The sequence below is a fragment of the Podarcis gaigeae genome (genome assembly GCF_964106915.1).
Source record: "Podarcis gaigeae genome assembly, chromosome: 2".
NCBI lineage: Eukaryota > Metazoa > Chordata > Lepidosauria > Squamata > Lacertidae > Podarcis > Podarcis gaigeae.
In genome coordinates this window covers 2,253,390-2,281,335 of record NC_139679.1, presented here as the reverse complement: position 1 = coordinate 2,281,335, position 27,946 = coordinate 2,253,390, and the positions used below count along the sequence as shown (strand labels likewise).

The 27,946-nt window shown below is 44.4% G+C and overlaps 3 protein-coding genes across 6 annotated transcripts in view; all 3 read right to left on the bottom strand.

Moving 5' to 3' along the window:
• ENDOU (endonuclease, poly(U) specific) overlaps positions 1-3,748 on the bottom strand; it is a 32,508-nt gene extending 28,760 nt beyond the window's left edge. The window contains exon 1 of the mRNA XM_083729246.1: positions 517-3,748. Within this exon, the coding sequence (XP_083585372.1) occupies positions 517-574 (58 nt within the window). The 5' untranslated portion in view covers positions 575-3,748. The remainder of the gene's footprint in view (positions 1-516) is intronic.
• A 2,145-nt stretch (positions 3,749-5,893) lies between these two features.
• Positions 5,894-16,452, bottom strand: TRIM58 (tripartite motif containing 58). 2 transcript variants are annotated; one of them, XM_083729206.1, is made up of 6 exons: positions 15,519-16,450; positions 13,764-13,859; positions 10,208-10,438; positions 10,046-10,068; positions 9,520-9,620; positions 5,894-7,140 (listed from the first exon to the last, which is right to left on the bottom strand). In XM_083729206.1, the coding sequence occupies exons 1-6, from the start codon at positions 16,035-16,037 to the stop codon at positions 6,569-6,571; spliced, it is 1,542 nt and encodes a 513-aa protein (XP_083585332.1). In that variant the 5' UTR covers positions 16,038-16,450; the 3' UTR covers positions 5,894-6,568. The 2 variants fall into 2 exon arrangements, with proteins under 2 accessions (XP_083585332.1, XP_083585333.1); XM_083729207.1 differs by lacking the exon at positions 10,208-10,438 and having other exon boundaries at positions 15,519-16,452.
• Positions 16,453-18,258: 1,806 nt separating this feature from the next.
• The window catches only part of RAPGEF3 (Rap guanine nucleotide exchange factor 3), a 52,349-nt gene continuing 42,661 nt past the window's right edge, over positions 18,259-27,946 (bottom strand). For all 3 annotated transcript variants that reach the window (XM_083729188.1, XM_083729190.1, XM_083729189.1), the window contains 5 exons: positions 22,757-22,844; positions 21,875-21,939; positions 21,555-21,609; positions 20,086-20,157; positions 18,259-18,749 (listed from right to left, as the gene is read on the bottom strand). In XM_083729188.1, coding sequence (XP_083585314.1) covers positions 18,631-18,749; positions 20,086-20,157; positions 21,555-21,609; positions 21,875-21,939; positions 22,757-22,844 — 399 coding nt within the window. In that variant the 3' untranslated portion in view covers positions 18,259-18,630. The remainder of the gene's footprint in view (positions 18,750-20,085; positions 20,158-21,554; positions 21,610-21,874; positions 21,940-22,756; positions 22,845-27,946) is intronic.

Sequence of the window (27,946 nt, the reverse complement as noted above, 5' to 3'; positions counted from 1 at the left end):
GTAATCAACCATCTCTTTTCATTGCAACCTTAGGCATATTTACTTGGAAGTAAGTCCTGCTCTCTTGGAGTTGTTGGCTAGTAAATGTGTTTAGGATTGGAGCCTCTCAGTTTTGGACTTACTTAGAGGTGGCTCTGCAGTTGCAAGGGGAAGGACCATAACTCAGTGGCACGGGCAGGACACATGTTTTGCATGTAGAATGTCCCAGGTTCAATCCCCAGCATTTCAAGGTAAAGCTTGGAAATAGCCCTGTGTGAAACCACTGATAGTCAGTGCAGACTATCGGTCATGGTGGGAGGAACACGTGGCCTGCTGGACTCCACCTCCTATAGTCCCTGACCGTTGGCCATGGTGGTTGGGGCTGATGGGAGCTGAAGTCCAACAGCACCTGGAGGTGGACAATACAATAGTTCCTTAAGCAGTTCTTCCTCAGCGCTGTGCAGCATCAAACCATAAAGCATCTCTTTCTCTGGGTACAATCTATTTTTTTAAAAAACTACTACTACTACTACTTACATCCAGATGCCAGGCTGCAGAAAGCTCCTGCCAGGAGAAGACATGCCCAGGTTTTCATGGTCCCAGTGGCAGAGATGGTGATGAGGGTGAAGTTTCAAGGAGGCACAGGGAAGAGAACCAACCAAGTGAAGCTGTCTTTCATCGCAGGATGGTTTTATATGGGTGGTTCATGCAAAGCAAATGAGGAGGAGCTTTGAGGGTTGGAGGGAGATAGCATGGCATCACACAGGGTGGGAAGAGGTGCATGTGAGTGTCAGTCAGCGATGCTCCTGCCATAGGTATGAGTCTGTGCATCACCTTGTGTGATATCAATCAAATTAGCACAGCCATTAGGCAGGAAATTCCTGTTTGTAGCTTCTGTGGCAATATGTATTCAGCTCTACAACAGAGGTGTTTCAAGATATAGTTACTAGCAGTGGGTTTATTTTGGGGAACTTTATAAGCCTAGAGCCCCAGCTGTTGCTTTAGCACAGTGATTCTGAAACTGTAGCAATTAAGAAGTGGAGTCATGCTCCATAAAGCCCTTGGTTAAAATCTGATTGTTCAGCCTCAAATTCTGTAAGTGGCCTTCGACAAATTATCTTCAGCATCACCCACAATCTGCAATATGGGGAAGAGAATAATAGTGATCTACCTTACAGGATTGTTGTAAGGACACAAATGTCAAATAAAATGTCAGCTCTACATCCTTCCGATGCAGATATATACCTCAAGTAGGGATGGGGTGAAATTAGAAGTAACTCGCATTTAAAGGCAAACTTACTTAATTTGCAATTTTTGAACTTTTTCTGAGCTTTGCAACTGTACAAGCAAACATTAAAAAATTCTGTGACAGATATTGCAGAGGAATGTTAATCTGAAAAGTGTGTGTTGAGAATTTACAGATCCTTTCATTTCTTTTCCAGCTCTAACAGGAGGAGCATAGATAGTTAGATAAATGTTGTTGTTGTTGACAATCTGTCTTGAGAAACAATGGAGTGCACCTTCAGGGGTGAAGTCAAACTGTTGTGTTAGAAACCACCTTCTTGGCCATTGGACCCAATATTCATCTCACCAGCTCAATCTGCCAGCGCTTGTCTTTGCATGTAGGGGAAGTCCCTAACTCACTGAGGGGTTTGAAACCCATCAGCCCCCCTCACCTGATTTAGCTGACCAGTAAAAACTGTTCCATGGGTATGCCCACTGTCGTATGCTGACAGCTTCTAGGAGCCATGTGAGTGCTGCTGAGTACAGAGTGGGGACCAAAGGTGGACAAACTACCCCAGAAGAAGCTTGACATGTCCCCCACCAGAGGTACTATCCCTCCCCTCACATCCCGTGTGTGCCTGTACTGATCCCTCAGATTTGAACCAAACCAAAAAAACTGAACCAGCTAGCCAAGTTAAAGAAAATTGTGTGCTGAGAATTTACAATTGCCTGACTGTGTGCTTCTGCACATTTCCTAAAAGCTGCTCTCTGCATTTATGTCCTGTCTGTACTTAATTGTCATAATATAATCAACAAATTAGAAGCCAGGGACAAACACAAAAGAGAATGCCTGCTCTTATGACTGGGCAAAACCAAAGTTGCTCCTCAAATACAAATTCACATAAATGTGGGTGTGGACAGCTCTGGTCCAATTCAAAAGAGGGGTGGAATGGATTAACAGCTAAATAATGCTCACCTGTAGACAAGCCTGTTTCCAGCAAAAAAAATAAATAAATAAAAATTGACAGGCAGTGAGTGAAGACATCCTGGAGAGACAGCTGTGGAGTCCCCTGGTTATTTTAGTTTGCAACTAATGTTAATGGTCTGGACTGTGCCGTCTTCTGAATCAAGTCAGCGATTAGCAATTTAATTTGGTTATCATCGTGATTTGTAAGTCTGAACCGTTCAAGAAGCTACGAGGACAGTCCTCATCTTTGCACAGGACAATCAGAAAATCCAAATGTAAGCATAAAAGGGGATATGTATATATGTTCCACACATATCTGTGAAGATCCAGTTAAAATGCCACACGCTTCACAATCCAACATGAAAAGAGTTACAATGGCAAAATGTCAGCCACTGGAAAAAGCACATGGTATCTCCCTTTTTCTAGATTAAAATTGCAAGCTTCTCAAGGACAGGAAATGTCTTTTGTTTGTGCACTGATGGAACTATTTAATTAAAAGCCGTCATCACTGATGAAAGGGCAGGGAAAAGGTCATCGAATGAAGACATAACAAGGGAACAAACCATCTGGTGCAGGCGATCCTGGCTTTTCTCCTGCTTCACAACTGGAATTGTGGATGTATGCACCAAATAACAAATGATTGCTAATGCAGCTTTCAATGTATCCCTTTGCCAATGCTTCAGGTAGGTGCTAATCTTTTATGCTATTTCTTAAAGTGCAGATTTATCCATTTCTTCTCTAACTGGGCATTAACTTTGTTTGCCTTTTTTTCCTTAATTGACACTTTCCCGAAAAGTGCAAACTGCTCTGGGAATTGTTATTTGGTGACAAGTACCATACAGCATATAGGGACGCGGGTGGCGCTGTGGGTTAAACCACAGAGCCTAGGATTTGCCAATCAGAAGGTCAGCGGTTCGAATCCCTGCAATGGGGTGAGCTCCCATTGCTCGGTCCCAGCTCCTGCCAATCTAGCAGTTCGAAAGCACATCAAAGTGCAAGTAGATAAATAGGTACCGCTCCAGCAGGAAGGTAAACGGTGTTTCTGTGCATTGCTCTGGTTCACCAGAAGTCATTCTGGCTAAGTCATTCTGGCCACATGACCCAGAAGCTATACGCCGGCTCCCTCGGCCAGTAAAGTGAGATGAGCACCGCAACTCCAGAGTCGGCCAAGACTGGACCTAATGGTCAGGGGTCCCTTTACCTTTACCTTTACCATACAGCACAGCATCCTCAAAATTTGGCAAATATCAGAAACAGAGTGAATTATGGTACCTGTTGAGCCCGTGACTGAAGTTTCCTGGACCAAAGTTTCATCATATTCACTTTCTTAACAAATGTTATCAAACCCACACCATCTACTGGGATAATGATGCATTACTCTAGGCTAGGAGTATCATTTGCATCAGTGGTTGATGGTGCTGTACAACTCTGCGCCAAAACTATACTCCTTACAAATGTTTAAGTAGATTTGATTCAATATGCCTTCTCATATAAACCCTAGGCAGCTTACAAGCTCGTTTCTTTTTGCTGTTAAGGCAAAAACTCCTACAGAGAATCCTCCTTGATACAGGATGGTTTGAACCTATGGTGTCTTAGGGACTTATGATGCCAACATCACATTATGACGTCAACAGTGAGGTCATCAGCAGTTTCCTAGCAACAGGTAAAAGCTAACAATCAGTCGCCAGGGACAGGCTGCCACTGGCGAGGTGGAAAATGAAACGCCGCCCCAGAAGAAGTGAGATGCGAAGCGACTGCAAGGGAACAAAAGTACTGTCCAAAGTTTTCAGAGGTGCAGATGGGGCAGACAGGAGGGAGGTCCTGAAGTCACTCTTTGTGTCCCAGAGCGAGACACACTCCCACCTGTGCCATGCTGAGAAAGCAGGGGTCCGAGCGCTTTCCCCTTCCAAGGGAACCCCCCCCCCATCAGAACAAATAGCAATCTTTTGGAGTGCTATAGAGCAGCTTTCCAGCAGAGGTGTGGGAGCAGCTTGCCAAGAAGTGTGGATAAGCCCTGGGAAATGTTTCCCAGGATTGGGCGTTTTGTCAGGAAGTAGCTGCGAAGAATGATAAGAAATGCTTGGCAGTGACTCTCTCCTCTCTTGAAAGGAGGGTTGGCTACACTTTGAGAGCTGAAACTATAGTGGTATCTCGGGTTACAGACGCTTCAGGTTACAGACTCTGCTAACCCAGAAATAGTACCTTGGGTTAAGAACTTTGCTTCAGGATGAGAACAGAAATCGCATGGCAGTGGCAGAGGGAGGCCCCATTAGTTAAAGTGGTGTCTCAGGTTAAGACCAGTTAAGAATGGACCTCTGGAACAAATTAAGTACTTAACCTGAGGTACCACTGTAATGGCTAGGCTGAACTTAGCAGTCTGAATGTGTGGGCTGGGGGAGAGATTAGACAAAGTCCAAAGCATACAGAGCCTCTTGTTTTCAGGACTTGGGCTAGTGGTTGTCCTCTCCCGCACCTTTTTGGGGATTTTCCAGAAGTGCCTGCTCTGAGGGTCATGTTGGTGAGGAATGACCATGAGAAAAATGCTATTTGCCTGCCTGATGGCGTTTTTAAGAATTCCATTAAACCCTGGCAAGCTTCCCCCCAGCTCCAAGAAATGAATAACTGAGTTGCCTTCCTCATTTTGTGGCACGTAGGGCTATAAAACTGAGGTTTGCAGCAGATTTTTGCCTAGACAGCCTTAGCTGAAAAAGAGATAGTTCTGAATTCTAAACTGTTTCATTCTTACAACCAAAAATATTCCTTGTTAGGGTATATAACATGATTTGCAAGAAGATCAAACCTATCCATTCTTAAGGAAATCAGCCCTGAGTGCTCACTGGAAGGACAGATAGTGAAGTTGAGGCTCCAAGACTTTGGCCACCTCATGAGAAGAGAAGGCTCCCTGGAAAAGACCCTGATGTTGGGAAAGACGGAGGGCACAAGGAGAAGGGGACAACAGAGGACGAGATGGTTGGACAGTGTTCTCGAAGCTACGAACAGGAGTTTGACCAAACTGCGGGAGGCAGTGGAAGACAGAAGTGCCTGGCGTGCTCTGGTCCAGGGGGTCACGAAGAGTCGGACATGACTAAACGACGAAACAACAACAAAACATGGTTTTAATCTATGGTTGATGTAATGTGATCTGATTGCATTTTAATATTGTTTTGTGAAACACCCAGACGACTTTGCTATTTAAACAGCTAAAGGAAAAAAATAAATGGCTCACTTTTTGAGGAGTATTTAATTACTGAATTATATCCTACCTTTTCTCCAAGGAGCTCCAGGTGGTGTCCATTGCCTAATTTAACCCCTCCCCAACCCTGCAAGGTAGGTCAGGCTGCGAGGCAGCAACTGGCCAAAGAGCACACAGGGGAGTTTCATGGCTGTGTGAGGATCAGGCCCTCCTAAAGTATTAGTTCAAAGTCCATTGTAATGAGATGGTTCACCTTTATTTATCTGTAGGACACAAATCTTTCCTTGGGTTAGATTTAGCTATCCACAGTCGCCCTTTCAGTCCCTCCAGACCCTGCATGTGGCTGCCAACCTCTAGTGATGTCACCAAAGTTCATAATTACGGGGGTTCATAATTTGCCTCATCATGCTTGGATGTATTCAGACTGCAGCCATGCTCCCTTGGCATTAAATTTTTACTCCTTTTTTGGGGGGGAGCCTGCAGAAGTTGTGTTTGCACTTTACTGAAATGGGGGACGGCTTTTCCACAAATTTGAAATTCAGTATTATTTACTTTATTTTTATTTATTTAAAACATCTGTATACCACTTAATTGTTAACATTTCTAAGCACTGTACAGAGAAGCAATCCACAGAAAATGGGGCAATATAAACAATAAATTTTAGCACCAAGTGAGCCTTAAAATGCTTGCTGGAATAAGAAAGTCTTAGTTGTGCATTTGAAGTTCAGCAAGGAACCCTGCTTAATCTCAGGTCTGGGGCTTTTTTCTTGAGCAGTGAATCTGACTGTGGGGAATGGGAGCGAACTCTGCTGGATCAGACTAGAGAACTGTCTGCCCAACTGCTTCCCATGAACCTCAACCCTTTATCCACCAGACCTACACATAGCAGATCACATTGTGCTACATCTGCAGGATTAGGAAAGCACTTTTTATTCCACATGCGATGAGATGTGGAGCAGAAAGGCGCTTAATGCAGCAAACAACATCAAAGGACTCGAGAAAGTGAGCCAAGCCACCTTCTTCAGGAAAGGCAACATCTAATTCTGGAAGAAAATTATTTCTGGGCCTTGTGTCTGGAAAATTAGGTGGATCTTTCCCAGACAAGAACTGCAGTTTCCAAATCTTCCTTGCTGGGCTGTATATCTAATACTTTGGCACATATAACTTTGTCTCTATCTCCTGGCAGTGAGTTCCACAGTTAGCACTCACTGGAGGGAAGAGTAAGGTTTCCCTGATATCTTGCTGGATGCTGGTCGGATGATGAGGGGCGCATCGTTGAGCCCCCCTGCCTGGACCCCAGGGTAGAAGTACGGCCGGAGGGGTCCAGAGAAGGAGTCTGCAAAGGTAAAGATGTGCGACCCATTATCAGCATTATAGAAGGAAACCTCCCCTGCATCATAGTCCAGGAAGATGCCTATTGCCCCAGGCCTGGCTCTCAGAGCTAGTTCCGTGAGAGGGGAGGTGAGGGCTGCGTACTCATTGCCATTCCTCAGCCACACAGTCCAGAAGCCAGTTGCTGGGGAGGGAGTGAAGATTCCTTGGCGGCTCACAGATTCTCGGCACACCCCCAGGGTCCAGCTGGTCTTGCTCTCCACACACACTTCCCAGTAGTGTCTCCCAGTTGTGAACTGCTGACAACCCAGCAGGCAAGTGCACGTCTCAAAGCGGGACAAGCTCTTGGGCAGGTCTTGCTTTTGATCCCCTACTTGCACACAGAGCAGGTTGTCAGAGAGGAGCAGGTAGGGATTCGCTGTGTCCGGGTCGAAGGTCACCGGTACTGCAGGCAGAAAGAGACATGTTCAGTCCTGATGTGATGTTACTGCACCAATACAGAACATGTGACATTATAGTAGGATGCTGAATTATAACTACCCTGCCAGGGATTCCCTGCTTGTTGTTCTGCCTGGGCTGACAGCAAAGTAGAATCATAGAGTTGGAAGAGACCACAAGGGCCATGGAGTCCAACCCCCTGCCAAGCAGGAAACACCATCAGAGCACTCCTGACATATGGTTGTCAAGCCTCTGCTTAAAGACCTCCAAAGAAGGAGACTCCACCACACTCCTTGGCAGCAAATTCCACTGTCAAACAGCTCTTACTGTCAGGAAGCTCTTCCTAATGTTTAGGTGGAATCTTCTTTCTTGTAGTTTGGAACCATTGCTCCGTGTCCGCTTCTCTGGAGCAGCAGAAAACAACCTTTTTCCCTCCTCTATGTGACATCCTTTTATAAAGGGGCCTTCTCAGTGGTGGCCTCCCTGGTTACAGAACTCCCTTCCAAATGGCATTATGACGTCCCCCACATTAGCCACATTCAGGTAACCAGGCCTTTGGGGTGTAAGTGGTATTTTTGGATGATTTTATGATCTTTGCTCTCTAATGTTGTTTTTATTCTGCTTTCATATCTGGTTCTGATGTAACTGATTACAAGTTTACTGCTGCGTATGTGATTTTGTATGGTTAGCTGCTTTGTGCTCCCATTGAGAGCAGGGGCAGGATAGACAGACAAGGTAGACCAGGTCAGACTATTGGACACCTAGTCAGAGATTTTCTCCACTGGTGTTGGCTCTTTAAGGGATGCACAGCCTAAATAGATGCTACTGATGCCCCAGCCAGCATCAGAGTGATGGCCATTCTAGTCCAGGAGTAGCTGGAAGGCATTGCAATGGCTGCTCCTCCTCTAGGTTGTCAATCAGGCAAGAGTCTTTCCTTTCCCCTGCTGAGAATCCATTTACCTAACTCCAGATGTCAAGGACTGAACCCAAGATCTTCTGCATGCAAAACCTGTGCTCTACTACCAAGTCATACATGATTCTCTCCCAAGTTTTGTGCATGTGTTTGTGCTTGGGGCTCCAACTTGAAGTGAAGAAGGTGCTCAGGCAAATGAGTACAAGAGCAACCGCGCTCCCTCCAGCTGTCGTTGCTTCCATATTGCCGTGCTGACTTGCCATAGCCAAGTTCACCTAACTCAGAGCTTTCCAAACTTTTCATGTTGGTGACACACTTTTTAGACATGCATCATCTCGTGACACAGTACTGTAATTCGGTTTTACTAGCAAACTGGAGGTTAAACTAACCCCTTTCCAGTCCCAGGAGGAGCGTAGGAAGCATTCGCATGACACACATACACACTGCAACAGACACACGAATGTGTCGCAACACACAACTGAGTTAGCTCTGACCTAACTCAATAGAGCTGGTGGAGGGGCTGTCAATGAAGGATGAATGCTCATTGTCATATAACCAGCACAAAAGCAAACTGGAACAAATGATTAAAGCTGGGTATAGGCTGACTTGGTATGTTTTGTGCAAGCAAAATGAATGCTCAGTAAACAGGTTACCTGGAGAAGCCCAAATAAAATCAGCATCCTGTCTGTTGATAGACCTTTCTCTGGTCTTTTATTGCTTAAGAAGGCTACTTGCCATATCTGTCTATACATCACTCAAATCTGGAAGTAGCTTTTGGCCGCAAAGTTCCCTACCTAGAAGTAACCTAGGTCACTTTAATCATGATGGTAATAAGTCTTAGCCTGCCAAGTGTGTTCAGGAAATTTATTCACCTCTACCCAAGACAATTATGACAAGGGGCTTATGAATGGTAGATGGCAGAAGCACTGCTCATGGAACCACACCTTTACCCCGATACCAGTTTTGGTGTGACGCAGTTGGGTGACTGACTCCTGTTATTCTGGCAAGTGCTGAGCTGATGCATAGGCGCATCAGGTTTAAAAGATGTGTTGCTGGCACTCAAAGTTGCAGTTGCTTGTGGTTCTTTATGGTTAAAAAAATCAAAGCAACTGGTGAGTCATTCTGAAAGGGGAAACAAGCTTTGGCTGCAGGCTTGAATGAAAAGCATATTTTATGGTTTTGTTTCAAAAAAAACCCAGATGCAAGGAGGGAAGGGCCAGTACAGCTGAAGTAACAGTCATTCAAGAGTCCATAAGTCTTTAGCTGTCACCAGTTTCATCAGTAAATAGATTGGAGAAGCTCATTTTAATTTGTGATTAAAGCTTTAGTTGAGTAATCCCACCCAGTTGAAGTTCAGAGGCCCCCAAACTAAGAGCTACAAATTGTGTATGACAACCACATGGTGAGAAGAAACCTTTCTCTTTGCTGCCAAGCTCACATGACTAACACAGCTCTGCACCATTGCTCGCTTACCTGAGTATCTCTGGAGTGACTCCATCAGCCCAGGAACATCATATAAGTCCTGTAGATCCATTGAGATGGGCTGGGGTTCCTGCAGTGATACATCCTCACTCCTAAGGAGAACATGTCAGTAATTATCCCCCAAAGCCAAAGGCACCATTTTATGACCCCACAGTGTCATGAATGAGACCAAGTCACAATCCAATGCTCATATTCTTGGGAGTAAGCCCCAATTAACACAACCAGACTTATTTCTAAGTAAGTGGGCTGCAATATGAATTATAGTTATAATGAGAAGAGAAGACTCCCTGGGAAAGACTCTGATGTTGGGAAAGATGGAGGGCACAAGGAGAAGGGGACGACAGAGGACGAGATGGTGGGACAGTGTTCTTGAAGCTACTAACATGAGTTTGACCAAACTGCTGGAGGCAGTGGAAGACAGGAGTGCTTGGCGTGCTCTAGTCCATGGGGTCACAAAGAGTCAGACATGACTAAACAACTAAACAACAACAACAATAATAAATTATAGGGTACTGACCTGGTCAAGGCTACCTTAACATCCTAGAGGAGAGAAAAGAGAAGCCTGTAAATGTCCAGGGACTAAAACTGACTTATGAACATTGCTTAAGAAATCCAGAAGTACCAGAACTGCATCTGCTTTATCAAGGTCTTTTTAGAAGATGCCATTCTGTAGTCTCACCTTCAGCAGGGAGGCAGCTGGCTGCTGGCATTTCTGCTCCATTTCTGAGATCAGATCCCGTAGTCTTGTGCACTGGCCAAGCAGGAAGGCCCAGTTCACCTGCAGCCTCTTCAGCGTCTCCTGCGCCTCATCCTGAAGCTGCCTCAAAAGCAGCTGCTCCTCTTCGGCCATTGCCTGGCGGCGTCTTTCGTACCCTGACACAATGAGCGCTCTGCGTTCCTCCACTTTCTCCTGCCAGGGACATACACAGAAAGCAAAACTGGCCATTGGATCAGACCAGAGAGGGACCCATCCAGTTCTGCATTCTCTTCCCACGTGGTCAACCAGATACCTGTGGGAAGCCCGTGCGAGAGCAAGAGCATTCTCCCACTCCTGTTCCCTAGTGATTGCAGACAGACAAATCTGACAGTTTCAATTTCTCTGTCTCTTTCTCATTTTTCCAGTCCTAAACTCAGTTCTCCACATTTATGTATTAGTCTGTGATTATAAATGTTTTTTAAGGAAATTCATCAGTATTTTAGTGTACATTTCTACAAATGCATTTTTATCTGTTAGTTAGAATACACACATTTTTAATGCACATTTCCCCCCTAACGTTTGTGCAGATTATTTAGTTGGAGAACTGAGTCACAAAATTAGGAGAATTATTAATTTCAAAGGTTAGCTGCATTGCAGTTTCCATATACTTTCAAGAAGTGAAGATCGGGAAGGTGCACCAAACTGAGTTTCTTCCCCAATCTTAGCAGAGACTGGTATGCTTCCTCTGATACTGGAGCTAATATGGAGCCTGCGCTGAATATTATTCTTTAGCTAACTGTTTAAAAATAAGTCACCTGTCCCACCTAAAAGGGAAACAATCTATTAAATAACACATATAAAATCCCATCCATATTCTTATTAAGGTCCACCAAACACCTAATAAAACTCCCCTATCATATCTATGGCCTTGTTGCATGATCCTGGCTGATATTTAGGCTGGTAATAGTATTTCATGTCTTTCGTCTGTGCTATTTGGCTGGAAGATTATTGGTGTTTTGTAATTTTAGTGCACATTTATAGCTGGAGGAGAGAAAGTCTGCCCACTTTTTAATGAGGTTTTCTTATGCAGAAGATCCCTCAAAATGGTTCTGTATGAAGAAGCAATTCCCTATTTAGTTCCCATGGCAACATATCGCCTGCATTTGCTAGACATAGAGATGTTCCAGGCCAGCTTTCTCCAGCCCCCTAACCTCATAAAAACCATATTGTATCTTGTGGCACAAAGGGTCAGTGCACCTGGCTGTTAACCAGAAGGTTGGTGATTTGAGCCTACCAAGGGGTGACTGTGGACAGGATTCCTGCCTTGCAGAGCATTCATTTGTCTAGAGAATCCTTGAGGTCCCATTCAACTCTACTACGATTCAATGTACACTTACATTCCAAGGCCTGAATATTAAACTGCTGTTAACAACAAAACTACAGAGGTCTATTCAAAAGCTGGAATTTCTAAGCTTGCCCATACAAGTCCCTTACACTTTTCCTGTCCTGCATGGCTAAGGCATCTCCTACCTCTAATCCATTTGGTTATAGCAATGCAGTGTTTTTGTTTTTCAACATAAACAGTATTTCTCAGAGCTGACTTCTCAAACACCTTCTTATGCAGTTGCATAGCCACATTCCTCAGTGACTGAGAAAGCATAGGGCGGATCTGAGTAGGGCCTTTGTAAAAGTTACCTGAGCTGCTTAGAAGTTGTCCTCACCTTACAACGCCACCACCACCACCACCACCCTGTGCTGGTTCCTTGTACAACTTGGGTTACATACTTTATACTTGATCCAATGACATGCATGAGGGTCAAGTGCCTCTGAGGAAGTGCAGAGTACCTTCTCATTCCCCCTGAAGTAACCACAACCAGCTCCTCCTCACACACACAGGATCAAAGGTGAAGATTCTCAGGAAGACTCTCAGCTCATTGTATTCTATTTTAGAGAGAGAACTGAAGCAACAGATTGGCCAATTGTGAGTCTTTCCCAACCCCAGGAACAGAAGAGCTTCCTGCTGATTCACATTCCGGGTTGTGAAAGACACAGGGGGCGAGGAGAGAAAACGGGCAAACCCATGCACAGAAAATGATGCTTGTGCCCTTTACATAGTTCAGAAGCAGGAAACAATCGTGGCACAGACATCCATCACAGCTTTGTCACCTATAGTTAAAGCTGCAGCAAAACACAGAGAAAATTAAATAGTGGACCTTTCCCCAGTACTTCTCTCCACATGCACGCCAGGGCCAGTAATAGAAAAACCAGCCCACAGACCTATTTAAAAAAGTTGTTGAGCAGGCAGTGGTTTAACTTAGCCACAGGATGATAGTAGAAGCCAAGGAGCTGCCACAAAGTCCTTCACATCTGGTGCTCAAGGAATGCAGAATGTTTCCTTGGTCCAGCCTACCTAGCACTGGCTGGCAGTGTCTCCCCAGAGCGAGCCTGTCCTATGTGATACTATCCATCCATATGTTGTTGGACGACAACTCTATTATCATCCACCATTGGTTATGCTGCCTGGAGCTGATGGGATTTGTAGTCCAACAACATTTGTATCACATTAGCTACCGCTGCTCTAGCGTTTCAGATGGGTGATTTCCCCAGCTGTGCTTGGAGATGCCAGGAGGCTTCTGTGTGTCAAATATTTGTTCTGCCACTGGGCTAAGTTTCCTTGAGGGAAAAATCCCATGTTCTCCCTTATTTTCATGATACAGGTGTCTGTAGCAACACCAGTCTACCCGGTTTCCTGCATGCCACCTTGAGCCACAAAGCAAAGCATCCCTGAAGAGCACAGATCTCTGTAATTCCAGGCTACTGAAAAATGCACTATGGATGCCTGTTCCATGTTGTGTCCATCACAAGTACAAGAAACTGGAATGCAGGTGACACAAATGTATCAGCTGCTTTTTGAAGGTGCCACAAACACAAGTTTCCTTTGCCATTCATGAATGTTGAGCCATGTGGCATATTGACCCCACCAGCCACCCACAACATTGCTCTGACCTGCAAAAATCTGGATGAATTGAGGGATTTGATCTTTGCAAATTTCTGTTTAACAATCAACCCCTTTATTATTTGGACATGATAAACTACATCCTTCCCCCAGACTTGTGCACAGCTGCAAGGAAAAGATCAAAAGTCTGCACTTCTGATGAGCATTCTTTCTGATCTCTAAACCATGGCTAATCTTAACTATGGTTTGTTGAAACAAGGCTTGTTTTAAGCAAACCATACTTAAAGATCAGCTGCAGCTGGGCCATGCAGGGAAGGGGAATATGTCAGCCTGAGACTCATTCACATTACAATAAGCAAGGCTGTATCGTGATGTGTGAATGCAACCATGGCACATGAAGTAGCACAGATGCTTCAGCTGGGCAGGTTGTATTTTAAAATACCTTTTTGAGGAGAATTATGCTTTACTGTCCTGGATCACCAGATGCTCACTGTTTTAAATAGCCTTGCTACTTCAACACCCAACAGACTAGCTGCTCTAACTCTATGGCATCGCTTAATGAAGCTTTGATTAGGTACTTACCTTCCACTGAGCTGTTTTCTCTGCCTCTTGGGCTTCCAGCTTTGATGCTTCCCCCAGAACCTTCCTGAGAACATCCACAGCTTCCCTGAGCTTAATCTAGGGAAGGAAGCACAAACAACTATGGTGGCTCTCAGGAGTTTCGCTCCAGGACACTACACTTGGAAGGTAGCAATGTCTCTGGGGGACAACAAGTGTTCTGATAGAGCATGAGCAGGCTATGGGCAGGATGGGGCCTCCCCACCTGGACTACAGTATCCCCTAGGGAGGGCAGTCTTCAACTGCTGCTGCAGGTAAAGCAAGAAGAATATACAAGAGACAAAGCACTGAATGGGTGTGAAAGCCATTTTAATAAAGGGACTTTATTAAGTCCCTTGTTGCCACCTTTCTTCTCCCCCCAGCCCTTCTCTGCTGAATTTAACAGCAACTGACAGCAATTAAGCAAGTGACTCTTTCCCTCTCTTGACTCTCCCTACCAGGAAAACCTCACTTGCTGAGTCTGGGCACGTCAGATTGGAACAAACCATGGAACAGACTCCCCCGAAAGGTGTGGACTCTCATCCCTTAGATGTTTTTAACCAGGGCTTGGATAGGCATCTCTCATGTATGACCTAGTTGAGATTCCAGCATTGCATTGGGTTGGACTAGATGAACCTTGGGGGTCCCTTCCAACTGTACAATTCTGTGATTCTATGAAGGGAAAAAGGAGCAGGGACAACTGCAAAAAGAGTGTGCTGGCAACTCTCATGCCCAAACTGATTCCCACCAGTCAAACCACAAGCTGGATGTTAAGCAAAAGAAGAAATTGGTTTGAGGTAGGAAGAAAAGCTATCCGATCTCCCTGGCTCCTGTGCTTAAATACCAAGGGCTAGAGGAGGTTTTGTGTCTCACTTGTTTTTAAAAGCGTATGGCAAGGCAGGGGCTTGGTTAAAATTGGAGAGAGTGGAGGTGGCTTTCCAAAAGGGCCCCTGCTTCCAGGCACCTCATAAGTCAAGCACAGGCCATACAAGATTTAAGAAAAAACCCAGTCTATATTTTGTAATAGCCATAAGGTGGAGAGGAGGTGTTGCGCAGACTCAAATTAGGCAAGTCCTTGACCATAACAAAAGAATCTCAGGTTGTAGCAAAGCTTATTATTTCTATTATTACCAATTTTGGGGGGATCTTTGAGGTGGGGGTCAGAAAACTGAGTTTAGAGGGGCACAACAAGCCCCCAAGTCCATGTGTGTGCATTTGTGTGTGTCTACACCTACATTACAGGTATGTCAGGTGCTGAAGTTATTGTTTTTATGGCAAATAAAGACATTCCCATTTTACTCAGGTTTTTTATGGTTTTGATGAACAACTCTTGTGGCCTCTTCCTTTGTTCAGCTGTTTGTAGTTGTATTTCAAAAATACATTTTGGTTTTGGTGTTGTTGTTTTTACTTATGCATTGGATATCTTTGTTCTCCCTCAGCCTGCGGCTGTGCACAAGCTATACCTTTAAAGCACATTCGGAGCACATCTTTTCTCTCAGAGAATTCTGGGCACTGTTGTTTCTAGCAACCCTTAACAAACTACAGTGCCCAGAACACCCGGGGGGGGGATGTGCTCCAAATGCGCTTTAAAGGTATAGAATGTGCACAGCCCAGCAAAGCTCAGAATAGACCCCTAATACTCCCCACAACATTCATGACTGGTGCAGCAGACACGTGGAGAAACCAGAAGGTCTGCTTGCCCTAGCTCATTTCTAGTTATAAATCAAGACACAGGCTCACCTTGTAGTCATGAGCAGCCTCCTCAATGGGCAGGACCGTGTGCGCCCGATGCTCTCGGGATTTGTCACACACCAGGCAGATGGGCTCGCCGTCGTCTTGGCAGAAAAGGCGCAGCTTCTTGCCGTGCCTCTCACACAAGGCCTCGCCGGGGTCTCTGCTTGGTCGCAGAGCCAGCCGCTCGATGCCCTCCACGATGTTGGCCAGCTGCTTGTTGGGCCGCGAGCTGCTCAGCAAGAAACCAGCCCGGCACTGCGGGCAGAGAGCCACCTGGGCCACAGACCCCGCTGCCCGCTCACAGTAGTTGGAGATGCAAGCCTGGCAGAAGTTGTGACCACACTCGATGGTCACTGGGTCCCTGAGGTACTCCAAGCAGATGGAGCAGGACACCTCCTCCTGAAGCCTCTCCACGGGGTCTCCCACCGAGAAGGCCATGCCTGCCCAAGAAGCCTCCCTCAGTTCTTCCAACGCTCTCCTGAAGCGAGGTCCAGAACCTTTGGCTGTGGTGGGTGTGGCCACCATAGGGAGGGAGATCTGGTTGACAATTTCCTCCTTGGAACCCCTCCATGGGTTTTTGTGCGGCTGGCAGTTTTCATTCCAGACTGCTCAAAAAAACACAACAGCCTCCGAAGCGGAGAAAAAACTGGGAACCAAGCCAAGAGATGACGCCAACAGCGTGGAGGATCTCACAAACAAGGCCAAGGATCATGTGACCTTTGCTTGTCCTGCACTGTAATGGGCTGCAGGCATCTTTGAAAGAGATCCCACACAGTATTTCTACTGGGATATCTCCCTCTGCCTCTAGATTATTTGGAAGCAGTGCCAGCCAGTCTCCTCTATTCAGGGAGGAGCCTTTTTATGCTTTCCCACCACATCTTTGCAACAGCCCACACTGTAGACGGTTCTTGAGAAACACACCCACATTCTTCCTGCTGGTTTAGATTGCATTCACCCCCACAAAAGAATGCATAGAACACCCCCCCACTGCCACCCTCAAGCAGGGATTAGTTGTAGGTGGTGCCTGTCTGTCACTTATTCTGCTAGCAAACTCAGGTAAGGAGGGTTGACAAGAGGGGGCCAGTGTGAAACAACATGTCTGGGAGAGTGCCAATAGAAAATATTTTAAGACATCAGCCTGAGGAAGACTGAGCATGCTCAGTGGTCGTGTAATGTACAGTGACTGCTGGAAAAGACACATGGAACATGACTTGGGAGGAATGGCATGCTGGAACCCTGAAGAGGAGCCCTCCTTTTGTGAGGAAGGAGTCATTGAAACATCAAGTTGCAGATGCCAGGTGTCTGTGGCTGAGTACACAGCACATTCAAAGTACATCCCCCACCCCAAAGAATCCTGGAAATTGTAGTTTAACCCTCACAAAGCAACAGGTCCCAGCACCTTCAAAGAAACTACAGTTCCCAGGATGCTTTAGAGGGTGCTTTGAGGGTATGGTGTGGATGCAGCCTCAGGGAATTAGGAAGCTGCAGACACAAAGAGGTAAAACAAAAGTGGCTCTGCAGGCTGCCTGAAAAGGTTGAAGAGGGTTGGGAGAGAAGCTCTGGCTCCTCCTCAGACCATCCCTAATGAAGTTTGCATGCTTCCCTCTTGACACATGATAACACGAGAGCAGGCCTTTCCTGCAGTGTCGTCCTGTCTATGGAGTGCTTTCCCCAGGGAAGCTGGTGTGGCACCTGCATTACATACTGTGTTGTTATGAGTCTGTGGGTGCCAGACCACTCTTATCCCTGGATCCAGCTAGTCTTAAAAGCCAGTCAAGCCAGGCTAGCTTCCTGGGTGATGAGCCTCTAAGGGGGATGAAGGGGCTCCGTAGCAGACAGAAAGTGGGTGGGGTGTGGCCCTCCCTCAACTCACAGGTAGTGAGAAGGACATAAGGCAGAGTTGAGAGTTGAGATTGGGGGGGGGGGGGGTATGCAACAATATTTTTGGTGCCAGGCAAAAATGTTTATTTTCATCCAGGCATTTGGCTGACTAAACCATCTGTGGCCTTCTAAATGTGTCAAATGGGAGGTTTTGTTAGTTTGTTTGTTGCTATTATGTATTTTGCTGTCCACACAAGTCCATCACATCCCTCTGGCGCAGGGACTGAACGCAGTCCTCAGGGCCCCTCAATGTGGCCCTCTGAATTCTCCATAGGCCACACCCATCACAGGACCTGCTTCAAACCCCTTGTCTGGATAGAGAACGTAAAAGGGTGTGTACGTGTGTGTAAAAACCAGTCTACTGTACAAAAGTAACATTTACCATTGTTCCTCTGCTTACTTTTGACCCTAGACTGACCCACGACTGACAGGTGGCCTTCAGAAGGCTGTCCAGAAAAGAATGTGTCCCTTTGTGAGGTTTGAATGCTGCTCCTGGCATCAGACTGCATGCACGGCCCATAGGCTGATATCCCAAGATCCTTTGCAACACTGCAAAGAAAGATTTATGAAAATCAATATGTTCCCAGGGTGCAAGTAAGAAAATGCCGGTGTGTGGTGAATCAGTTTCCTTGAATTTTGGTCCATTCCTGTGTGCTAAGACAGTAGTAGGCCAAAGCATCATTGGCACGAGCTCTCAGAGACGGAGCACAATTGGGATGGGCTCTCTAGCCAACCTTAGAACCATGGCCCCTTAAATGTCTTTTGACACCTCAGCTACAGTGCTATAGTCAGTAGAAAGAACAAGGATAAAAGGTGGGAAAGCTATTCACAAAGTCACAGTCCACCAGAAATACACAAGCAAATCTTACTGTATGCCTTTTTAATAGAAAAAAACCACATTTCCATTGAACACTGATAAGTGATATATGGGAGCTTTTGCTTCTTTCTCCTTAAGGCAGCAACATGTGGTCCATAGAGCAGTCTTTCTTCGGATCAGGAACCTTGCAGCCTACAAAAGCATCATCGGTAGCAGCTGACATGTCCTTTCTCTGGCCTGGACATTGCTGGCACCTACATCCTGATTGCAGAACAGAGAGCAAGGGAACCACCAAGAGAAGGAAGAGCTCTCCCATCTGCTTGGTATCTCCCCATCTTGAAAGTAGGGCTAACTCAGTAGTCCTTTGCCCAGGTCAGACAATATGCACATCCCGGGTCCTAGCCTCGGCTTCTGGCAGCATCAGGATTCGAGGTCTCGTGAGAGCCGCAATAGTTCCTTCTGGCTGTCGATCACTCTCAGGTGCTGGGTGTAGGCCCAGGTAGCAGCTGGGCTTCGTGTGCTAAGAGACTGCTCTGAACCTGAAAGAAAAAGATCCCAATATCAAGGAAGGATTTTGAAAGAATTCATAGATTTAGGGACATAAATTTTAACAAGGTAAAATTCAGGATCTTGTGAGTGACAGAGATTTCTAATTGCCGGGGGGGGGGGGTGTTCAGTGATCTGTATGGCATCTTAATCCTCCTCATGGTTAGAAATTAAAATCTTCAAAACTAAAAATAAGTTTTATTTGGATCATTTCCTTACCTGGAATCTTACCTAACCCATTCCTTAGTTTGGAGAGATCCTTTTGTAGTTGGATTGGGTCCTTGAGACATGGGGACTGAGGGTTTTGACAGTTTATTCTGCAAAGTACATGTTTGATGAGGGGATATTGAATGTAGCTCTGCACACATCACACAGGAAATGAACTATTCAGGAAGGTATCCTGAATTGTTCAGGCACCTGCTATATTATCCAGGGTGGTGAACAGCTAATCACACTGCACAATCAGGAGTGTGAAAAAGCCAATCAAATTGTAGACTCCAAAGGGAGACTGAGATGGGCTGGGAAATTGCAGATGTGTAAGGAAGTATAAATGTAAGGGCACATTGGATCAGAAATACTACATCATATAGCATTCATATAGGAAATGGCTTGTGGCTGCCCCACAATTGAAATATTGGGGTTGTGGCTGGGCAGCTTAATGAATACATCAGCTCAGCAAGCAAGGGTAGTGAAAAAGCAAATTCCACCTAAGAGATTATTATGAAAGGGACTAAATATAAAAATGGATGGTGTCACAATGTCTTCATTAATAACTATCCCTTTAAAGCAAAATATTGCGATCTCAGTTTAATGGAAAGAAAAGAGGACAAAAATTGGAAAAACTCTCTTTCACACACATACACACACACACTTCAGGCAAGCAATAAAATGGGCAAAACCTGCAAAAAAAGGAAGTTTTCTATTTAGAGCTAGGAGATTCCTTATGCCAAGTCCATCTAGCACACTACTGTCCACACTGACTGGCAGCCGACTCAGACAGGAGTCTTTTCCAAGCTCTACCGAGATGGAACCTGGGACCTTTTGCATGAGCTCTTGCAATTTATAAAAGGGATCCCCTGGAAGTTCTAGCAGTGCTATGACTGTTACTGAACCTGGGTTTTGTAGCCCTCTTGCCTCCCCCAAACCTCACCCCCATAATGGTTTTTTTTGGGGGGGGAGCCTCAAGACAATAAAGAAACACTGGAATGTAATTATTTCGATGGTGTTGTGTGCCTTCCCCATAAAAAGTGTGTGAACAAAGGAGGGCAGAATCAGAGAAAAGGGGTTGGTGTGGAAGCACTCTGTGTACAAAACCCCTCCCTTGCTTACAGGTAGAGGCACGCAGTGCCCGGGCTTCTTCCAGGAGGTGCTGAGGACGACTCCGCAAAGGGGAGAGTGGAACTGGAGTGGGGAAGAAGAGGAGAAGGGTTAAAAAAAAGTCTGCTTAAAATCCGTTTTGCTTATTATCATTTAATTTTTTGTCATCCTTTCAGTCTGTTTGATCTATGACTCACCTGCCTGCCTTTGGCTAGTGGCCTTATTTCAATACTAGAGCCCTCGCAACATTTCAATTCAATTTCATGGCCTCTCCCCTCCCTTCCCTTCCCTCCCCACCCCACCCCTACTTTTTCTGTCTTCTGACCTGTATCAACCCTGAAATAAACCCCCAATAAGCCCCAAGACCTTAGAATTATATAATCATAGAATTGTAGAGTTGGAAGGAACCCCAAGAGTCACCTAATCCAACCTGTCCAGGTGAGCTGGAAAGTTTAATCAATTCTGAAAAGAATTCAACTTAGCGCAAAAGAAGCAGTAGGGCACAATGGTTTGCCTCTGAAAGAGGAGGCCATTCTAGCTGCTCCAACACTTGTATCTGTTTAAATGCATTGACCTGAGGGTCCACCCTTAGGGATGGAGGAGGAATTTGCTTGGTCCACTTTATGCAGAAGACCAGCCCAATTTGACGGTCCAAAACTTTTGGGTTGGAATGCAATGTTTCAAGATTTTGCAATGCAGCATCAGTGCACAAAAATATCTATCTTGTGAGTCCTGGAAGACCTGTCTGCAGCCTTGCTAGCCTTTTCCCACCTGGCCTGGGAGGGAAAACTGACTCCAGCTACAAAAGCTGAGGCTCCTGAAACCATATTGGCTGTGGGTCCTGGAAGTTCTTCTCCCTCCATTGCTGGCCTTTCCCCACCTGGCTTGGGAGGGAGGGGCCCTGGCAGACTGATTGACTGCTGTGGTCTTGTTTAGGTTGTTTCATTGGGGTTTTTCATTGCTATTGATTTTTGTATCTTTAGTTTTAGATCTTATTAGGATTTATGTGGAAATTGTTTCAATACTTTTTGATATGTTTCCTTTATTGTTTGGGACTTTTGCTATGTTTGCAATGCTGTAAATCTTGTCATGTTGCCTGCTGCCTTGAGCATGGTTTTAACAATGGAAAGGTGGCATATAAATAAAATGATGATGATGATTAAATGAAGATAAAAATGTGCATTTTATGGAAAAGCCCACTGAAGAATATCAAAAATGCATACAGTGGAGAGAAATGCATACAGTGCTGTGCATGATAATGTGTATAACAATACTGCATACAATATAAATGCAAAACCTTCTTTAAAAAATTCCACACAAAATAAGACAGGGCAGACCTATAATTGTGTGCCAGTAAAAATGGCAGGGGATGAGGTTAGGCTGATCTGTCCATCCAGCTCCCATTCTGGAATGTTAGGAATGTTTCTCCGCTTATCCCTACTGACACCTGTCTTGTGCCCCTGCTCCCCTGCCCCACTCACGGTTGGGGTGACTCCGACAACGATGCACGAGACGAACTGCCTTGGCCATCATGCGCTGCATGGAACAGACAGGTTTAATGTTAGGCTCAATCGTTTCATCCTCATCTCACCCCTAAGTGAGTTATTTGCAGACAAAGAGGACAAGAGAGCATGTTCAAAGTGTCCTTATGCACAACTGAAATTTCTCAACACCTAAAAGGGAACTGTAGCTTCTTCTCTCCAGCAGGGGAATGATAACTTTCTCTGATACTGGCTCCTCCTGCCTTTACCATGCCACAGTAAGACTACCCCAGTTTCCCCAGCCATGTCTCTCCACTCACCAGCTTCTCAAAGTTGACAAGATTCTCCACCAATGTGCAGTTACCCTCATGGATGAATGTCAGGTCTGCGAAGGGAGACAAAGATCTGAGTCTGTTCATCACACAGTAGCCCAGGCACTGGGCTGCCCTCAAGATTGAAGGGGCCTGGCGCACACATGTGACATCAAACATGTGCCCCCAACCTCACGCAGGCTGGTGCAGTCTTCCACTAGCTGCAGGTAGGTCTGATGGGGCCTGATGGACCACGGAATATTGAAATGGGGGGCCTTCCCTCCCCCTCCGATGGTGCCCCTGCACAGTATGTACAGACAATGAAGTTCAGCAGATGAGCTGATGGGCTTATATATTTAGTATATTCTGCCTTTCTTACATGATGCAACTCAAGGTGGCATACATGGAACTATCATACAGTCTCCCATCCAGGCACTTACCAGATCTTCCCAACTTCAGCAGGCTGGCTGCATCATGTGCCCTCAAGTCGGGCCCTGAATCTAGTCTTGTGCCCCACCTTTGCAAAGTAATGCAACGAGCAAGAGCAGAACTCCTCCCAAGGCAGCAAAGGTTATTAGAGGACACCTCCACATTACCCAACACATTCATTCAGGAGAGGAGCCATAGCTCAGGGGTCAAGTACTGTTACTGAGACAGGCTTGAAAACACAAAGCTTGCTTCTGACCATGTGTGAGAATCCCCTGAGCCAGATGGGATGGCAAGCCTGAGTTCCCATGGCCAGACCCCAGTCTTAGATGCTTTTTCTTAATTATTTCAAATTTCATATGTTTTGTGAGTTTAGATCCCTAAGGTCTCAAGATACAAAAAGCATTTATGCATGCAAACCAACAGCCAAGGTAAATTTAGTAAGGAGCATGCAGCTTATTATACCTTTAAGCAGGAGGGGCATAAAGGGAATCAAGGGGGGAGTCAGTTTCGCCATGGCCAGCCTGTAGACCCGGTGATTCCAAGAAGGGTCCTGCAAAGAAGGGAGAAAGATTAGCGTTGGGACTGTTTGCAACTGCGTGTGCATCAGGCGCACGGCGCCTCACCCCAAAGCTACACTTTAATGGTGTTCCTTTGCTTGTCCAGGACAGTAGAGTCTAGTTCTCACCAACAGCAGATTAAGTTAGTAAGTCTGTTTCTGGACTATACCATTTCAGGTGAAGGCTTAGAAGATAGCATGCTTCCCCGCCCCTGCCCCCCCCCCAAGAGAGACCTATGCACACAGAACTCTTCTCCCAGATTTTTGGCACTGGAGCATATAGTTATGTGAGTCCCCAGCTGCATCCACACTAAGGGCTGGTTTCACCTAACCCAGTGTGTTGGCTGATGTCTGTACACTAGCTTAACGGGACTTTCCACCACCTCCCCCCATGCCCTCTGTGCCACCCACCAGGAGAACCCCCAGAACAGCACACAGGGAACAGAGAGGGGAAATTGTTCCATTTTGTAAGCAGAAAAAAGACCTTAGAATAAACAAGAATTGACTTTTCATCCCTTCTCAAAAGAGCCTGACTCTTTTGCTAAAGGTAGAAGGACAACTGGGCACCAGCTTGAAGGGCTGGTTGGTATCCTTCTTGGGATTCTTTTGTTTGTTTGTTTTTTAAATAATTTTTTATTAATTTTCAACACAAATAAAAACAAAACAATCAGCACACACAAACAAATACAAACATATAAACATGTATAATTTCAAATCTTTTTTTTTCATAACCTTACTTCTCGGACTTCCCCCTCCCTCCCCTTCTCTGCTTCCCTATTTTAAAAGTTTCTTCAACAACCCTTCAGGCCGGTCAATTAATCACATTGTCTTTTTAAATTTCTTCTGGTAATTAATCTATCAATCAATTACAGCTGTAATTCCATATTTTCCTTTATCTTGACATTTTAACATTCATCAATATTACAACAGTTCTTAAGATATACTTTAAACTTATTCCAATCTTCTTCCACCGTCTCTTTCTCTTGGTCACGAATTCTTGCCAGTCATCTCTGCCAGTCCCATATAGTCAATCACCTTCGCCTGCCATTCTTCCAGCGTGGGTAGTTCTTGTGTCTTCCAATACTTTGCTAGGAGAATCCTCGCTGCTGTGGTGGCATACATAAAAAACGTCCTATCCTTCCTTGGCACCAATTGGCCGACCATGCCCAGGAGAAATGCCTCTGGTTTCTTATGGAAAGTACATTTAAGTACCTTTTTAATTTCATTATAAATCATTTCCCAGAAGGCCTTAATCCTCGGGCAGGTCCACCAAAGGTGATAGAAGGTACCTTCAGTCTCATTACATTTCCAGCATTTATTATTGGGCAAATGATAGATTTTTGCAAGCTTGACTGGGGTCATGTACCACCTATAGATCATTTTCATAATATTTTCTCTTAAGGCATTATATGCCGTAAATTTTATCCCGGTGGTCCATAACTGTTCCCAGTCAGCGAACATAATGTCATGACCAATGTCTTGTGCCCACTTTATCATAGTTGATTTAACTGTCTCATCTAGTGTATTCCACTTCAACAGCTTGAATCCTGCTACCTGACCAAAATCTTGAATTATTTCTAAAACTCTTTTCGTACTAGTATCTGGCTGTTGTAGGGTCAATACTAAATCATCTGCAAAAGCCCTCAGTTTATATTGTTTGGATCCGACCTGAATTCCTTTAACCAGCTGGTCTTTCCTGATCATATTTAACAAAACCTCCAAGACAGATATAAAAAGCAATGGGGATATTGGGCACCCCTGTCGTGTCCCCTTTTCTATAAGAAGTTCTTCAGTGACCACATTATTTACAATTAACTTTGCTTTTTGTTCAGAATATGCACCTATACCATTTTCAAACCTTTGGCCTACCCCCATCCCATGGAGATTCTTCTTCATAAAACTCCAAGAAATATTGTCAAACGCTTTCTCCGCATCCACAAATATTAATACAGCCTTCGTATTAATGTTAACTTCTAACAGCTCTATAATGTCAATTATGTTTCTTACATTATCTGACATATGTCTCCCAGGGAGAAAGCCAGCTTGGTCCTTGTGAATCTCCTCCACCAACACCTTCTTCAACCTTTTTGCCAAAATATCAGCAAATATTTTATAATCCACATTAAGTAATGATATAGGGCGGTAGTTCCTGATCTGGTTCTTTTCAGTCTCAGTTTTTGGTATAAGCGTGATAAAAGCTTCTTTCCACGATTCGGGTGCCTTTTCCCCCTCTAAAATTTCATTGCAGACCTCCTTCAATGGTTGTATTAGCCATTCCTTCAAAGCTTTATAATATCTGGAGGTCAATCCATCTGGTCCTGGAGATTTCCCCAATTTCATATTCTGAATAGCACCCTCTATTTCTTGTTCTGTAATTTTCTCATTCAAAACCATCATACTTTGTTGTGAAATTCTTTGTAGTCCATATTTTTTAAGAAAATCATCTATTTCTCCTTCATTCTCCGGCCCTCGTGCGTATAGTCTTCTGAAATAACTCTGAAAACAGTTACTGATCTCATTTGGTTTAAAAATGTTCTTTCCTTCCACCTCCAAACTTGTAACAGTATTCAATTTTTGTCTCTTCTTCAGTTGCCATGCAAGAAGTTTTCCACATTTATCTGCTGATTCAAATGTCCTTTGTCTCATTTGTTTAATTTTCCATTCTATCTCTTGATTCATCATCCATATACTGCATCTGGTAGAACTTAATTTCTCTCAAGACCTCATGAGACTTTGGTTTAGATCTCAATTTCTTTTCACCTTCTTTTATCTTTTCCAAAATCTTTTCTTTCTTCTCATTTTGTCTCTTCCTCTTTAAGGAGTTCTGTTGTATTAGGAAACCTCGCATCACGGCTTTACTTGCGTCCCAAATTACTCTTTTCTCCACCTCTGTCTTCAGGTTTATCTCAAAGTAATCTTTCAAGGTTTTTGGGGCCTTTTTGTAAATCTCTTCATCTCTAAATAGGGTGTCATTCATTCTCCATCTAAAGGAACCAGCTGTTGTCAATTTCATCTCCATCTTTACGGCATTATGGTCGGAGTAAGTCTTTGGGCAGATTTCTACTTTTTTATCTTTGGAGCCATCCCACTAGTAATCCATATTTGGTCAATTCTTGTCCATGTCATTTTTGCTTCGGAGAAAAAGGTTCCCTCTCTCTCAAGAGGGTTCCTTGTTCTCCAGATGTCAATCAGATCCATGTTCTCAGTCATCTCGAAGAAAGTCTTTGGTAATCTCCCATCCTTAGAGACCACCTGTCTTTGTGCTTTATCCATGTTTGTAGAGACCACGCCATTCATGTCTCCCATCATAATTACATTATAATCCAAATAGTCCGTTAAAGTCTCATGCAATTTCATAAAAAATTCTGCCTTCCCTTCATTTGGTGCATAAATTCCAACTGTCAAAATTTTTTCTCCTTGAACTTGTATTTCAATTGCCAAAAATCTCCCTTGTTCATCTTTAAAAATTAATTTTGGGGCCAACTTCTCCTTTGCATAAATCACAACTCCTCTTTTCTTCACTTTATCTGATGAAATGAATTCCTGCCCTAATTTTTTATTTATAAGCAATTTTCTATGTGCCCTAGTCACATGAGTTTCTTGTAAACAAATCAAGTCCAATTGTTCTCTCTTCAAAATGTGAAAAACCTCACGTCTTTTTCTGGGAAGGTTAAGTCCATTACAATTCCAACTTAGAAATTGCAGAGCCATCTTGTTGTTTAATCAGTTGTTCCTCCAGTTGCTCCCTGCGGCTGTTCTTCTTCCGTCGATGGTTTAAGTCCAAATGACAAGTTGCTTATCTCTACTCCCGGGGTCAATTCCACCACTCCTTTCTGCAAGTCCTCCTCGTTTCTTTCCAGGAATTGCTCTTTATCTTGTACTGTTCTTATTTTAACTTTCTTCCCTTTGTAGTTGAAAGACAAGCCTTGTGGGAATTCCCACCTGAAAGGTAGATTGTTCTTTTTCAGCAGGTAAACCAGATTCTTATAATGAGTTCTTGCCTCCAGAATGTATTTAGGGATGTCCTTGTAAATCTGCACAAAAGCATCTTCAATCTCTAGAGATCTCTGGTAATGTAAATTTAATATTTTATCTCTTTCTTCTTTAGATCTTAAGGTTATCAGACAATCCCTTGGAATCTTCCTATTTTGCCTCCTTCCCAATCTGAAGGCAGCTGTAATCTTAAATTCCTCTTCTTCTAAGTTTACCTGCCAGAATTCTGAAAATTCTTTTGTGAGAAAGTCCACCAGGTTGTCTTTTTCACTTTCAGGGACAAGTCTTAATCTGAAATTCCTCTCCTTCCTCTGCATCTCCCACAAAGACAAGGCCGCCTCATGTTCATCCAGCTTTTTACAAACTGGTACTAATTTTTCCTGTGCAGTTTCTGCAGTAGATTTAGCTTCCTCAGCAATTTTTCGAGTTGTGGCGTTTTCTTCAATCAATTTATTTATAGTTTCTTTATTGGATGTAATACTTTTGGTGTTTAAGTCCAATTTTTTAGAAAGTTCTGCCAACTGTTTGGTATTTTCTGAGCTCTGCTTTGTCAGAACTTCTAAAGATTCATTTATTTTAAGTAGTGCTTGTGTCACTGAATCCATAGGTATATTTGCGACTTTTTCCTGCCCAGCTGCACTTGTTGGCAGTATGCTTGATATTGAGCCCCTTTTCTTTTGTGCAGCCTTGGCTTTAGATCTTGTTGCTATCTCTTCTGCTGGGCCACTCATATCCCAAGGTCGTTCTCACAGGAGCAGCTTTTGTATGGAAAAATCCACTGACTTGTTTTTTTACAGTCTATGTTACAGCTGTTGCCACTCAGCCCTCTAGAGGGAGTAATTCAAAGTATCCAGTAGGCAGAAAAACAAAAAAACAAAAAGTCCCCACAGAAACAAAGTTTTGGCAGCAATCTTCCAATATATACAAACTGACAATTTGTAGTTTCAATAAAGTCTCAAACTTGTATCAAATAAGGTCCCAACTTTGTAGCAAGTCTTTATCTGACAGCTCACTTTCTCAGTGCTTTACTCAGGCAGTCCGTTCCCAGAGACAAGAACGGCAGAAAACTTTTCTTCCCTTTATTTTTCCATGCAGGTTAAACC

Bases quoted from the DNA above. Each gene is read 5' to 3' on its own strand.
- TRIM58 (XM_083729206.1), bottom strand. From the start codon at position 16,037: ATGGTGGCCACACCCACCACAGCCAAAGGTTCTGGACCTCGCTTCAGG. The intron at 13,860-15,518 runs GTGAGCCTGTGT...TTCCTTCCCTAG, and splicing joins AGGCTGCTCATGACTACAAG to ATTAAGCTCAGGGAAGCTGT. The intron at 10,069-10,207 runs GTGAGACTACAG...TCTCTCCTCTAG, and splicing joins CAGCTGCCTCCCTGCTGAAG to GATGTTAAGGTAGCCTTGAC.